The 17,818-nt window shown below is 16.7% G+C and overlaps 1 protein-coding gene across 2 annotated transcripts in view; it reads right to left on the reverse strand.

Moving 5' to 3' along the window:
- The window catches only part of LOC122719231 (serine/threonine-protein kinase minibrain), a 61,302-nt gene extending 43,514 nt beyond the window's left edge, over positions 1-17,788 (reverse strand). For both annotated transcript variants that reach the window (XR_006347549.1, XM_043944882.1), the window contains exon 1: positions 17,614-17,788. Coding sequence is in view for 1 of the 2 variants with exons in the window: in XM_043944882.1 (XP_043800817.1) it covers positions 17,614-17,773 (160 nt within the window). In the remaining variant the exon portion in view is untranslated. The remainder of the gene's footprint in view (positions 1-17,613) is intronic.
- Positions 17,789-17,818: the final 30 nt, after the last annotated feature.

Genomic DNA, 17,818 nt, shown 5'->3' on the forward strand with positions numbered 1-17,818 from the left:
TAAATATTTTTGCCTAAAAAATTTATTTTCTTAATTCTTCTATTTTGATTTCAAATAATATTAATTTTTTCCGTAAAATTAATTGATTTTCAAAAATCAATTTTTTTAAATGTATATAGTCAATATTTAAATTGATTCCTACTTTGCAAAAAATAAAATTGAAAATATTATTTTATAATTCTAATATTGTTTCTTGATCGTCTGTACATTCTATATTATTTAAATTATATTAAATTGTAAACTATGGCTCAGTACCAATGAATATGGAAGCGAAAGTATTATATTCAAATAATAGTAAATTTGAGACATTGTCTTTTGAATTTGTTCAATCGGAAATTAAATTGACGTAAACAAATTCTTATCTTTTAAATTGAAGTTTATAATTAAACATATTTTTTTCATAATTTATATACCTTATAACTATATTTCATATTTCATATTTATAATACCTTATAAATATATTTCATAATTTATCTGTACATTTATAGAATATTTTTCATTATTAATGATAATTATTAATGATACTATATTGAAAAAACGAAAATTGTGATAGAGAAATTATTAGTTTATAGAGAAAGGATGAAAAAAAAAAAAAATAAAGTTTGGAATATCAAAAAAAAAAACAGTAAATTTTCAAAATGATTCAAAATATTGGAAAGTCTTAAAATTATTAGAATAGAAATTATATCGAATAGACAGAAAAAAAAAATTTATTACATAGAATTGAACATTGTTATTTTAGTGAAACAAGAATCTGTGATAAACAAATAAAAAAAGAATTAAAATTGGCAATAGGAATTATTGGTAATGAAATAAAATAATATTTATTTAAAACTGGATTATATATGACAAAATATCTAAAAAGAAAGAAATTCAGAAAGAAATTCTTAAAAATATTTAAATTTTAACAAAGATACAATAAACCGGGATTATAATTGAATTAAATCATATTCTGGAAATACATATTTTTTTTTAGAGCAACGAATCTAAATTCGAATTACAAATATTGAACAAATAGAAACAATATGTATAAAAAAAAAAAAGCATTTAAACAAAAAATTTTTTGTTATTATTCTAACCGAACATGGTTCTATCATGGACTGTTTTAATAATAAAGAAGTTGAAGAATTATTAATTATGATTAATTATTGTGATATATTAACGTTAATAAAATACATAATAATATTATAAAAAAATTTATTCCTATAATTGAATTGAAAAATTCTAAAATAATAAGAGATATATTATTTTAACATGATAACGAAACATATTACAAAAATTATTAAAAAATTTATTAAGGAAAATAAAAAATCTCAAATAAGAAAATAAAAAATTGAAATTAATAGCAAAAGAGATATGAAATTTTTTTTAAAAAGAGATATGAAATGAAATTATATAAAAAACATTAAAAAAAATTAATATTAAATATATCATAAGAAATCATCGAAGCTAAACGTTATCAAATTTCGTATTAAATATCTTAATTGCTATAATTTAATTAACAATAATTAACAACATTATAATTTTATTTATAGATAATATCCTTTTCTAATTTCTAAGAAATGTTAATTATAAAATGTTTGTTAATTATATTATTAATTTAATATAAAATAAAATTTTTTATTATAATATTACTTTGATACATATGAAAATATTTTTATAATTTTGTTCTTTTATTTATTTTAATTGTATTTTTTTTTATCAATTTTTTATTAACATGATGAATATCAACTTAAATACTTAAATGCGATTGTATATAACATTCAAAGAAATTCCTTTCAAGTAAATTAATTCAAAAAATTAATATAATTAAATTAGAAAAATCGAAATTTTTTGAGCAATTATGTAAATCTTATAAATATGTTGATTTCTAAGAAAGTTATTTTGATAAAATCTTTTTTCTTACTAATAATGCAATACTAATAAATCAATATATTACATTTTTATTAGTTTTATTTTCTTACTATAATGTATATATTAATTTAATCTTAAAACTCTTAGAAAAAATTTACAAATCGAAAAATCTTAAATTTTAATTTTAAATTTTAATTTAAAATTAAAATTATTTTTATTCTGTAAAAACTTTTTACAAAATTATTCATATTCACATATTTATTTAGTACAATGTGTACAAATTAATTACAAAAATATCATACAAAAGAAAAAAAATTTATATATCTTTAATATTAGAAACTATAAAAATATAAATATATGTTAAAATAAAAGATATATATGAAAGATATATATGAAATATTTATCATATTAATATAAAAAATGTATATATGAAATATAATAAATATAATATAATAAGTTTGTTGAAATTAAATCCAAATGTTGTTATAAAAACAAAAATTATATTTACAACAAATATACAGTTTTTCATCATTAAAAAATCACAAAAATCAAATTCAAGTCTCATATTATATATATATATAATATATATTTTATAATATAGTTTAATTTTATAAATACATAATATTGAATGGAAAAATATATATTCCCGTTTTCTTTATAAAGTATAAATACATCCAAAAAAAAAAAAAAAAAAAAAAAAAAAAAAAAAGAAAGAAAAAAAATTTTTTCAGGATAAATTTATATATATATTCATATCACTATTGAATTGTTGAAATATGATATATTTAACCATTATATGAAATAAAAAGCTTGTTGTTATTACATATTTTTTGTAATTAACTTTTTAATAAAATAATTATTATCCTATATAATAATTACTATCTTATTTTTATTTTTTCAATATGTTAACGTTATAATAAAAAAAAAATCATAAAAAAAAACTATATATTCATATCATAATTTAAGATATTTAATAATTTTATTATAATTATCTCTTAATGATTGTTATAAATATATAATGTATATAATATATATATTAAATATAATTTATATAATATATATATGATTGTTATAAATATATAATGTAGTATAATCAAAGTTTTATTAATGTTTATATAATATATATATTTAAAAAGCATCGAATTCATTGAAATGTTTTTTATTTTCAACAATTATCAAGTTTTAATTCACTTGGCAATATATTTTTGTTTTTGATCATAAATTTTATAATAAGATACGAAAAAAATATTAGGATTTTTTTTTATTATATATTAAATAATTAATATTTAATATAAATTTAAAAAATTATTATAAGATAATTATTATCATAATTAAAAAAATTAAATTAAATTATCATAAATTAAAAAAATTATACATATGGAATTTTAATATATATGTATGCATATTCTGTTGTTTTGAACTTATCTTTTTATATATATATATATATAATATCATATATATAATAAATTTTCTATATTAATTAGTAAGCCAAAATTTTTGAATTCAAGTCATATATATAAAAGATATATTATAGTAAGTCATTGAATTTATTTTGGTATCAGCTACAAGCTTACCAAGTCTAAAATACATATAACGTTATTTGCAGAAATTAAAGTATTCTTTATTTTTAATTGAAAAAACAAATTTTTTAAAATTTTATTATAGTTTATAAATTTTATTTAGTTTTTTAGTTTGTAATTAAGACTAATAGAGATTTTTAACTTTTGTTTCAAACATTTTTTGTGACATTAGAAATGTCACAAGAATGGAGGATACTTTTAAGCTAGATATCCATTTGTTGCATACTTATATATCATATCATATTTTGATATTAATGTAGATGAATAAGTGTTATATGTATAGTGCATAATAAATGTGATACGAAAATACGTGAATACGAAAAGTGCGAGTCCACTTGTTGCGTATCTTTATATTATATCAATGTTATGATACTAATAAAAAAATGTTATATTATTATCTAAAAACACAAAATAGACCGAATTATCATTTTTTATTGGTTTTTTGGTTTTTTCTTTGATCGTTATATCAAAGAACGACGCGATTTTCTACTATATATTGATAATAAAGAAATTGTTGAAAAAGATTCGATTTTATTTATATTATTCATATACGATTAGGACACAGCAATTCTGAATTTATAAGTTTATGAATTTAAACTTTTTATATATATTTTTTTATGCGTACAACTTTCCAAATTTCAGAAATTTATTTTTTTTTAAATAATTTCTTTTCATTTAAATATTTATGAACTAATATATATTGATTCAAAGTATTTAAATATTGTTTTTAAAAAAATTCTGATTTTAATAAAAGTTTATATTAATATAGAATATAAGATATTATGCATGGAGTAATTGAGTAATTTTTTTATTAATGGAAAATCTTTTTAAGGAGATAATAATCAATTCCCAAGTTTTAGTATTTTTTCATGTTTTGAATTTAATTTTATAAATTTTTTTGTGATAGAATGATAATATTTTATAAATTTTATAAATTTAAAATATTATAAAATTTTATAAATTTTTTTGTGATAGAATGATAATAGATAAAATTCTGAAAATTTTGTAATTAAAAATTTTTTTTATTTTATTTCGTATAAAATTATTACAAAATTCATTACAATAACAAGATTATAATTGTTGCAATCGTACTTATAATAATTGCAAAAAGAAAGAAATTTTCAATATTACGAAATTGTATTTAAAAAACTATTCTGTTTAAAACAAAAATGCAATACATTAATACATTATATTAATAAAACTTTAATTATTGATTTCACTTTCTTAAAATAATATCAATAAAAAAATATTACTTTATATAATGGAAAATCTTTTTAAGGAGATAATAATAAAATATATATATAATTCATTATGTTTCATATTTAAAAAGTTTTATTAAAAATAAGAAATTAAAAATAAAGAAACTGTTTATTAAAATTTTATTAAAAGAATAAAATAGTATTCAAATATTTTTATGAGCCATTTAATGCTTTTATGAGAATTTAATGCTTTTAGTATTTTATTTCATAGAGATAGAACATATACTAAAATATACGCCGTGAAAATTTGAAATTTTTTTTTTAAATTTTTCTCTAGATGAAAAAAATAATACTACATAATTTAGTTAAGCTTATAAAATGTAAATTAGCATATTTTCTTTTTTTTTTGTTTCATTTAAACAAAACATCAAGTTTTAAAGTTATATGTATAAAAATGAAAATAAAAAATTATTGAAATTTTTTTCGTGTATCAATCAATATTAAAATAATAAATTATTGATGATATGAATGAGTTAAAGATCATCGTTATTATTGATTTTTATAAAAGTATGCTTCACAAAGAAAGAACAATTAATTTAATGTTATCAATTTTAATAGCTAATTAAATATAGTAATAAGTAATATAGAGGTCATATGAAACTTAATCTATATAAATATCTTTTTTTAAATGAAATCATATAATTCTTAATATATTAAATATAATATATTATTTAAAAAAAATATATATTAATCTAATTTCAATAAAAATTTATTTATTCAAAAGATATTTTAACGAATTTAAATTTATAAGAGATACGAAAGATGAGAGACGAAAAAAATCATCAGTCAAATATTACTTTCAAAAGAGTACTTTTCGTAGTTATAAAAAGAACTAAGATTCTATTTCTTACGACATATGTCGTATCTTCCACTTATATCCGTAAACAACGTTGATACGTAATGTATCGCGTAACGGTGATACGATATGCAGATACGCAACAAGTGGATAGCAATCTTAAGTCATGTTCCATTGCGTCGATAACCGACAAAATTGCTTGCATAGATATTACGAAAAAATTTAGCCAATCAATTTTAATTTGCTAATATGGATCTATAATATGATCTAATCATCATAATGAAGTGAAATTTTGAGAGGCTGAAGAAAGGATCTCAAATTTAATAAAATTTTAGTTTTAGATATTTATTAATTTTCAATATTAATAAAAATCTTTTGGAATTATACATTCAATGTTATATGTATATATTGTGACAATGTGTGTTAATATATAATCGCTACTTATCTTATGTTTTTCTAAACATATTGTAGTAATGACCGATAAAATAATATTATCAAATTTAAATAAATATAAACTTAATATAAAATATATATTTATAGAAAGCTTAAATATTCCTTTATTTATGGAAAATAACATGGGAAATACAATAACTGAAATTATAATAAATATAGTTGGATCATCATATTTTATCATAATATATATATTTTCATTAGCATTAGTGAACAACAACTCATCAATATGAAATGTTCAATAAAAATTTTCAATAACAATGAAATCATAATTGCTGCAATCGCACTTATAATAATTGCAAAAAGAAAGAAAGCAATTAAAAATAACGATTTCGGATATATTCCAGTTTACGAATCAAAAAAATCTATAATACAATTATTTTATAAAAATTTGATTTTAGATGTCAACATAACTCAATTTTGAATATAAATGCAATGATAAAATTTTTATAGCATGTAACATTATATGAATTTAATATTGAGTTTGAGTATTTATTAAATTTAATCAGATCAAAAATTATTAAAAATAATATAAATTTTGAAAAAACAATCTATCATAAAAACTATTAATTATAAAATATCGTTTTAATTCACATTAAATGATTTAACATTGACAATTGAAATATATAATCTGATTATTATAAATAATAAATTTCTGCTAGTTTCGGCACAATTTTTTTTTTATATTTACCAACATCAATCAGTAAATCAATACTATACTGATTAGCATTTTAAGCCATACGGCAAATTACACACGTTTATTTATTTAGCATTATCTGCAGCTTTGCCGATGTAATAAAAATAACTTTATTCTGTATAACATGTATATTCAAGATATTAATAAAGAATCTTTGATTCTAGAGGCCAAAACCAATGAAAAGTTAATATACAAAAATATCGGTCATGGATTATTTATTAAATTATAAGCAATTTAAATTCGTGTTAGATGAACAAGACAGGAATAGAGTGCAAATATTTTTGCTCTATTTCTGTATATATGAAAAATTTTCAAACAATTTATGTGTTTAATTTATTTAAAAACAAAAAAATGTTTTGTTATTTTTATATATAGAGTTTTTATATTTACATCCGATAGCTTGTAATTTGATTTCAAAGACATTCTATAAATAATATATTCATTTTAAATAATCAAAAATAAGAAAAAAATAAAAATTGTTTCAAATGAAAGTTATTATTGAATAATATAATTATAATGATAATTGTTTGATTTTAAGATAATATTGAAAAAATTCATTCTTAAATCGTGAATTCCTAATTCATTTTTATGTATTTGTTCTAATCGCAATATTAGAGCGCTATCAATTAAAAAAAAAAAAAGAAGTATAAAGAGATTATAAAAAAAAATGTAGAAAAAATATTATAGAATACGAATATATTTTTTTATATATTATATTTATATTTTATATAAATTTTATTTAGAGGTTAAATTTGTAAAATAAAAATCTCTTTAATTCATATGAAATGATTTTACAAATAAAAAATAATTTTACGAATAAAATAAAAAATTTATAAAAAATCTTTTACGGATAAAATAAAAAAAATATAAAAAAATTATTTTTATGTTTATATGTTAGTTACGAAAATAAAAATTTTATCATAATTTTTGTAAAAATGAATAATCATTACCAAATTTATAAGTCTGTATTTTTTAAATAAATTTGAAATCAAAAAAATAATGAATTAAATCTCTCCTATTTTCGTATATAATTCAATTTCAATACGATTTCAGATATCGATAAAAAAAATTGATGGTATAGGATAATATGGACAATCCAACGAAGTTTATTTAAAATAGATAGATTATAGATTCTTTAATAGTTTATTATTATATTAATTTAAAAAACTTTATTTTAAAAAAAAACTTATTTTGTATTTAAAACGTCAAAAAATATGATGAATTTTTTTTTAAATTTTTAGTCTTCTAACTTTCAAGGAAAAAATTGCAAAATAAAAACTTGATAATTTTAATTTATGATTTATGATATAGTTTATGATTTTACAACATTATAAAATTAATATTTTTAATAAGAATTTATTTAAACAAATTAATCTAAATTAAAACTAAAAGAAATAATTAGATCCAATAAAATGTTTGTAAAATTAAATTTAAAAAATAAAAATAATTATCATGGAATGATTCTTGTTGATTTTATTCACTTTTTGAATTTAATGGAGACAAAAATGAAAAACATAGAATATAATTAAAATAGAATTAATAATTTGACATTTGACAGTTTCTTTATATATATATAATCCATCCAGAAATATAACATAAAATTAATTTAATGAAAATGCTAAATGCTGTGACATCGAAAATTTTATTTACAACCTATATCTGTAACTAAAATATATTAACAATAAAATAACCATATTTATAAATTTGAAATAATTTATGAAAGAATTTAAATATTTAAATCATATATCAAATATATATATATATACCGATTACCGAAAAATTTGATCCATAATATGTATAAAATGTATAATACTAATGTTTATTTAATTTTAACGATATGTATTTTTATTATCTTAATTATAGAAAAAATGAATTTAAACTTGTTTCTTTCAAAAACATTTATACTTTATAAATATGAGCAACTTATTTAACTAATTAAATATAGTAAAATAATATTAAAAATTAAATGAAATTTGATTATTTCTTCCATGACAAAAATACTTGAATATTTAAAAAATTTATAGTAAAATAATTAAAATAACAATTTTTCATAAAAATTAAATTGGTTTTGATGTCTTTTTAATTCTATAAACATTCTATTTGAGCAATTTAAAATATTAAAAATTATAGATATTAAAAATAGATATATATAAAGATTATAAAAATATTTTTTATTAACAATATATTTTATATTTATATTTATATTTGTTTATGTTTGTTTTTGTATTTGTTTTTTTTTAGAATGAATTTATTTTTTATTAATATCTATTGTTTTTTTTATTTATTCGATCTAATTGTTTGCATGATAACCATAATGTTCATTAATTTAATAATTTAAATTTGTAATACAAACTTATCTATATAATATAGTATATACATATTTCAAAATTAAAAATCTATTTTTTTCATAAATTATAATGACATATCTCAGCTTTATAGCGAACTTGATACAATTACATGATTATTTATTCAATACAAATTGATTCAATATTGGAATAAAAATATTTTACTAAAAAAATATTATTGTTAGCAATAATTAAGCAGTGCTAACATAACAATAATTATGGCAGTCAGAAAAAAAATCTATTCTAACTTCGGTAATTTCTATCTAATGGAGATTTAGAAATGAAGATATTTTTTCTGATTTGCGAAATACAGAAAATAATAAAATTAAAATATAAAACAAAATATAAAACATATAAAACAATTTTTGAACGATTGAAACATAATTTTACAATGAAAAATATTACAATTATAGATAATAAATACGTTGATATTGTTAATGTCCAAGCTTGGATTTGAAACATTTTAAATCCATTATCTATTAAATTTTTTAATTGGTTCATTCCTTATACATTTTGGATACTGTCCGCTATAATACAATTACAGAAACAGATAATGCCATGCTTACATAATTATAGACATATAATTATATCCGTATAAACGAAATTCCATGTAATAATAGCAATCTTTTTTTGCAAATATTTCAAAAACTAAAACTGAACGATGATAACATGCAAAAAATAATTTAAACTTATTGCAGTATATCCGAAAATTATGAAAATTGGCGAGAAAACTCCATTTCTAATTTATTATTTTCATTTTAAAAATATATTAATTCATTTTCTATAAATTATAATTTGAAATATATATATTTATATTTAATTTATATTTATATTTATACATTTATATTTAATAAAAAAAATATTATATTTATAATAAATATTTATATTTAATAAGAAATTTATAAAAAAATATATTTTTGATAATTATTATATGTAAGTAAATTATTATATTAAGTAATTTTTCTATTGAAAATTTTTAATTTTGTTCAAATATTTAAATATTTCATTATTTGTTCATAAATTATAAATAGAATTTTCTCATAAGTTATAAATTCTTATTTCATCTGCATATAACCTCACATCACGAAAATTCTTTGATGTGTAAAAATTGATTATATATGATTTTTGTGAAATACCATATTCGGCTTTTTTCATATTTTGATTTCTTTATATTTAATAAAAATTAATTTTAATTTCGTCAAAAAAAATGACATTTTTTTAAAACTTTTCGGATTTATATATTATTTAACAAGTTGCTTTAATCTATTTATTTTAGAAATATTAGGGTTTTTATTAAGACTTTTTGATTTTTGAAATTTTAATTCAGTCTTAAAAAAATATTTACTCACAATTTTGATATCAATATTATGATTAATTTTAATTTTTACATTTAACATAATTTTAACATTGCTATTACTACGTATTATTCATCATACTCAAAAAAAATTTTTTTTTTTCGATTGCTTCTATTTATATATCTTGATATATAAATTTATCATTTTATATATTATAAAATGAATTCTATCAACTATATTGCTGATTTCCTAAAAAGATTTTTCTTTACATTATAAATTTATAATAATTTGTCGAAAAGAGATATTATATATTTTCTTTTCTTTCTGAAGTCATTGTTGAAATTGAACGCAAAATAATAAATGAAAATTAAAATAATGCATATTATGTATCTTATAACATCGCCCTAATATATAATAATAATTCCTCTATAATAAAATCGAAAAACAAATACATAATAATATTCATTTTTAAAAAATTCTTATTCTGTACACTCAATTTTGCGTTGATAAAATTATTTCATATTTTTGGAAACATTATTGAAAAATGAAACTGACTTATTTTTTTTATTATTCTTATTATTTTTTTTTTAAATAATCGAATTTAAAGAATAGTACAATAAAAATAAATATTTATATAAATTTAATTTAATTATTGCAATTTTTGCTATATATTATGAAACATGAATTTAATGCGAATTTAATAAATTATATAATTTTACGACTAGCTGTATATAACATATCTTTTTATGATCACAATCTCAATAAAATCAAAAATAAATATTATGTAATTGTTATATATATTTTTCGTTTTATTACAATGAAATATTGAGAAATATAAATTTTGTCATACTACGATCTTTTTTATATAGTAATACAAGTATATAAATCATATTTGTAATGGATACTGGACATATATATGTACAAACATATAAATTTAACTATTCAAACGATTATCTGAAAACTTCTATTGAATTTATATATAATAAAAATTATTATTGCATAATCAATATTATATATTGTATATGATTAGAGTCCGTTATAAGAGAAATTATCTAACAAATTAATTAACAATATGATATTTGTTCTTGTTTCTTAAAAGTTTGCACAAAATTAAAACTTCGTAAACAATTCGTAAACTATCTGCATGTTTATTATTAAGAGATTTTCAAATGTTGAAATAAAAACATTCTTAAAAACAACAATACAATCAAGCATTATACAGTTAACCGAAAATAAGCGATAATATTATCTTGATTTCTTGTTTATTTTATCGCATATCATTAAATGAAATGGATTTGTTATAACCAATCTTAAGCTTATCTCAATATGTTATTATATTATGTATAAAAAAGTATATTTCATTTTTAAAAAAATTAGCATGATCCTAAAATTTCCTACTTTTTCATTAATAAAAATATACATATTTGTATTATATTATCTCTCTCTTTCATACCAATCAATTTTTATCTATACATTTTTCTTTATATCCTTAATTCTTTTTTAAATATTCGATCACATTCAAATAAAAAAAATGTTACTCTGTACAATTTAAATATTAAATAACACTGGAAAATCTTCAGTGAATTTAATTACAATAAATTGATAATTATAAAATAAAAGATTATTAACAAAAGGTTATAAAACAAAAATTCTGTATTTTTATTTTTGATTTATTAATACCATTTCAAAGTAAAATATTTATTATATCAAAGCAGAAATTATAGAAATTATAGAAATAATTTTATGACAGATAATAAGACAAAACATGTGATATATAGCGAGATTATTATATAGATTATTATATAGACTATTATATAGCGAGATATTATTATAATAAAAAATATAATTGAATCAACTGGCATATAAATTCTTTTTTTTAATTCATATTAATTTAAATAATATTCTAAAGAATGTTTTTCTATTTATTTATGAGAAAAAATATTTTTTGATTCAATTTTACATAATATTTTAAATAATAAGATTTATAACATTAGCAATTTAGTAACTAATAATTGATTAAGATTGATATCATATAACATATTGATACTATCAATATTAATTTATAGATTTCAATCTATAAATTAATATTAATTTTAATAACATTAATATTAATGATAAATGAAAATATTCTTACAAATATCAATATTTGTTTAATGACATGAAATTATTAATATACCTATTTTATTCATTTTTAGAGAAAAAATTTTTTTATGACATTTCTTTAAATTTAACTTTGTTTTATTTTATAAATATAAAAATAATTTTATTGTGCATAAAAATAATATTGATTATGCAATAATAATTTTTAAGCATGTATAACGTATAATAAAATAATCTAAATTATATATACATTGATATTAATCATTTTTTATATCATTTTTTTATATTTATTATCAAATAAATAATTTTATATAATTTCAAATACATATCTTTGATTTCACAATATAATTTGATATATTTGATTTCATAAGATATTGCATAGATATTAATATATACATTTTTGTAAAATATTAAATAAGTTTTGATTCGATATATTGACTTGCTATTATTTTGAAAAGTATCGATATTGTAAATTAATACCAAATATCTAAAATTTTGATATAAAATTTTCACCAATGTCTTTTATTGTATATTCTGCTATTGAATTATTGGAATATCATTAGTACTATCGATATCAATCATTTATATAGTAAGTTAAAAATCATAATTTTTAGAATCTTTAGAATCTTCTAGTGTCTTGTCTAATTTTAATATTTTAATATTAATATTAATAATTTAATATTTTGATATAATTTATAATAATAAAATATCAACAGATTTCATTTTATTATTACCTCGATAATCGATTATAAAGATTCATAAGAATGTATATTCATTTCTTTTTATAAATTTACAAATTCTCAATAAACAATATATAGTGTTTGTATCATTGCTAGACAATAATTTTTTTGTAAATGATATGAAAGTGAAAAATTTGTATTCTTTAGTAATTTTGATAAATATTTACATTGAGGGAGCTATTCCGATAACCTTGATATTGACATATATCAAGGATATTCGTTTAACATTCTTTAAAAAGTTATAAATTATTAAAAATCAGATATTTTCCACGAATTTTCAAGATATTTATATGTATCTATATATTAGGAAAAAGAATATTTGTATTTATGTTGATAATATTTATATTATCCTATGATCTTAGGCAGATTATAAATCCAGATTATCGTATCAATTTACAATTAGAAATGATGAAACAGTACAGAAGACTGAAATACATCCACAGATTATCGTATTATTATAAATATATCATCATGTTGTTTTATGAATTTCTCTAAATCTAAACTAACGAATCTTATCTCAGTTAACCAATACTAAGATATTCACTTGAAAAATGTTCTTTTTTTAATGATTAATAATTTTTTAGAAAATAAACGGCTAAAAATCTCTTAAAAATTATTCAATAAAATATCCTTGACATATGTTAAGATCATCAGAGCAGTTTTTTCTTTTTTTATATTCTTATATTTTTTAATGTCTTCTTATATCTTTAATTTTTTAATTTGAATGTTAAAATTTTTTGTAAAATATATATGAAATTAAAAGTACTATATTCTATATAATAAGAAATAATTTTTAAAATAATATTATTTGTAAATATAATTTCTATAATTGTATCATTTTATATATCATTTTATATATAAATATAAATATTATATAACATAATATAATATTTATATGACTTAATATAATTTATAATATGATTAATATATTGTTATTAATATAAAATGGATTTAATTCTTATTTCCTATACAAAGAATTATTTTTTATTTCATGAATTTTTTATTGATATTCTCGTATAATAAATTTATAATAAATATCTTATAAAAAAAATTTTCGATTTGGAACATTTTTTTTATTTTTTTTTATAATTTAATAATTATTAATAAATATAGATAAAATATAACGATTTTTTAATAACTAAATTCATTTATTTGAAATAATTGATTTATATTAAATACGTTCTTTAGTAATTTAGTTAATTTTGGAGTATTATGTAACTAACTCGATATTAAGATTTTTTTCTTTAGCTTATATGTGCCATATTGTTAATACATAATTAAATATGTCTCATGAATTGGAGACAAATCTTTAAAGTGTAAATTTCTATCGATGATACGAATATTATCGGTAAATTTATATATAATATTATATGATAACAACAAATTTTACGTATATACAAGATATTGTAAAATTAAATTCTTAAATTTTAAACATTCAATTTAACCTTATTTTTAAAACATAAAGAAAACATCAATAACTAATTAATATTGCATATTTATACAATAGATCAACTTAAGAATTTTTTCATATTATTTTTTTTTAACTTAAAGTCATTTTTTTTTATTTCAATATATATAAGTTAAATCATAAAATATAATTATTTTTTATAAAACAAACTTCTATTTTACTTTTTCGAAAAATTTTTTCTGTTGATTTTTTTAACAAAATAAGTTTTATCTAAATAATTTTTTAAAATCTTTTGCACTTACTATTTATAAACACTTAATGAAAACGATATGAACAAAAAATCACTCTTTTTGGTATTTTCTTTAAAGTAAAGAAATAAATAAAATAAAAAAAAAATTTTAGTTTACAATTAGTCCAATTGTAAGAACTATTAAGCAGAATTTCATTTCATTTCTTAAAAATTAATTTATGTTCTTTATCATTTTATTTTAAATTCATTTTGTTTTCATTGTAACTCAATGAATATTTTTTCAATAAAAATATATAGATAAATAAAAAAATATTTTTTTTACATGAATTTTAATTACAACAAAAATTAATTACAACAAAACGAGTTTGATATATTTATTTTTTGCATATCAATGAGAATAAAAAGATTTATATAATAATAATAAATATAAAATCATTAATTTTTTATTTAATTTATAAATTATAAATTACGAAGAAATAAATATATGTCCATAGAAACTATATAACAATGCAAGGAAAAGATGATAAGGAAACATTACTGTTTTGAAAGAGACATTGTAAATTTCTTGATGAAAAATCTATTCAGAACGATCATTTTTTTTATTTCGTAGCAATATTCGTGCATATGCATTCATATTCAACTTAAGTCATTATTCTATCACAGTTATCTAAATATAGTATGATTGAATTCTTTCAATATTAAAAATATTAAATTTTTGTTAATTTTTCAAAATAGTTTTGAGAAATATTGTTATTACATTATAACTATTTCTTTCTTACTATATTTAAATAGGTATTTATTTAAAAACAATAATATGAATCATCCGCTATTTTTCATTTAATATTAAATTAACCATTAATTAAATTTTCCATTTATTTGTCAAGTTTATATTTTATTTATAAAAAAAATAAAAAAAATAAAAAATAACGAATAATTATTTAAAAATTATTAAAAAGGACATTATTTTCATTTTTATTTCCATAATTATTCTTTCCAAAATAATTCCAATTCTGAATATGCATTTATTATATGTTAAAAAATTCTTTTTTTGAATATTTTTTTTCATATTTTTCATTCAAAAATGCCACATAAAAAATCGTGTTGCAAATAAATATTAGTATAAATAAAATATAAAAAACAATAAACAAAATTTTATAAACAAAATAATACAAAAGAAAAATTTAATAAAATCAATTATAAATTTTTTTAATGTACCTAAATTATACTTAATTTTAACCAATTAGGCTTATAAATTACTTTGTTTATGAATCAAATATTAATAATAGAATTTATTTATTTTAAATGAAGAATGTTATCTTTCATATTATTTAAAAAATTTCAAAATATACTGTGAATTAACTATTATATATAGATTAGAAATTACAGAATTGACATATCATATGCTTTTATTTTTAAAAAAGTAGTAAAAAGATAAAAAAAAAACTAATTTGGACTCAAGAATTTATTAAAAAAAAAGAATATTACATTGATAATGATTTATATTGAGTATTTATATTGAGGATTAAAATAAATCGACAATATTAAATCTAAAGAAATAAAAATTAATGAAATAATATTAATATTTTTCTTTTTTATTATATCTTATTTTATTTCTTATTATTATTATATTATATATTATTATATTTTTTTTAATACAATTAATTTATGAAAGAGATAAAATACATTTTTTTAAAAAATGAAAAAAAAATATGTAAATATAAAATGAGATTAATGATATTACATATATTTATATATATAATATATGTAATAAAGGTCAACTATTTATATAGTTAAATAGTTGACCTTTATAATATTATTAATTAGAAGTAGAATAATTTTTTAGTTTTTTTATATCTAAACAAAAATATCCCTTTTATATCATATCTCCCATATTATGTTATATAAATGTTATGTATATGTTATATGTTATTATTATCATAAATTAAGTCATATTATACAAATTTATGTTATGTATTAAAAAAACTTGTATTGTATAAGAATCTATAGTATACATATATAAATATATAAAAAACAAAATAAGTTAATTAAGTTAGTATAAAAAAAAACTACTTAATTATTCTAATTCAGAAACTATTGTATTTTTATTTTATTTATTTTAAATACTATACTATAATATGTATAGTAGATATATATATATATATATATATATATATATATATAGAGTATATAATTTTATATGATAATATCTTCTTAAAAAAATATTTGACTAAAATAAAATATTAAGACTAAATATAATATTACTATTACTATCTTTTTAAACAAATATATTGATACTATTAAATATCAAAATATAAATCTATAAATATAAATTTATATAAATGTATAAATAATAAAATATAAATATTAAAATATAAAGTAAAATTTAAGTAAATTTAATTTCAAATGTTTATCTATATAATATATAAAATAAAATAATATATAATATAAAAATGTAAATCAAATTAATATTCCTAATAAAACTTATAAATTTTTTTATATTTATTTTTATTGCAAAATTTGAATAAATTTTAATGAAATATTTAAAAGAAATTTCAATATATAATTTAATTAAGTTAGTAATTAAATTTAGAATAATATGGAATAGAAGTTTTATTATTAAAAAATATTTATTAAAAAAAAATTAATTAATTATGATAATCTAAAAAGACATTAAAAAAATCTTTATTTTAATAAATATAGAAATGAAGTTTTTTTAAGAGAATCATATTCAATATATTTGATTATTATCCATATGATAATCATTAAATTGATATTTGTCCCAGGAAAATTCATAGATTTCGATAATAAAAAAAATAAAAAATTTTTAGTCTATACTTACGTTGTTGCTTATGCCTGGATTCCATAAGGATCATTTGTTCGTGTTTGTGCCATGCAGCATCAGTAGTGTCTGTTCCCGCCATACCCCTCGCACCTGCAGAGGGTGGTTGGACACCCCCACGGCCCCCACCGCCTCCACCCCCGCCGCTTCCATACTCCATACCAGCGGCACCCTTACTCTTCCCTCCCTCCCACCCTTTCACTTC

This window comes from Apis laboriosa, unplaced genomic scaffold, assembly GCF_014066325.1.
Source record: "Apis laboriosa isolate Shangri-la unplaced genomic scaffold, ASM1406632v1 scaffold71_cov137, whole genome shotgun sequence".
NCBI lineage: Eukaryota > Metazoa > Arthropoda > Insecta > Hymenoptera > Apidae > Apis > Apis laboriosa.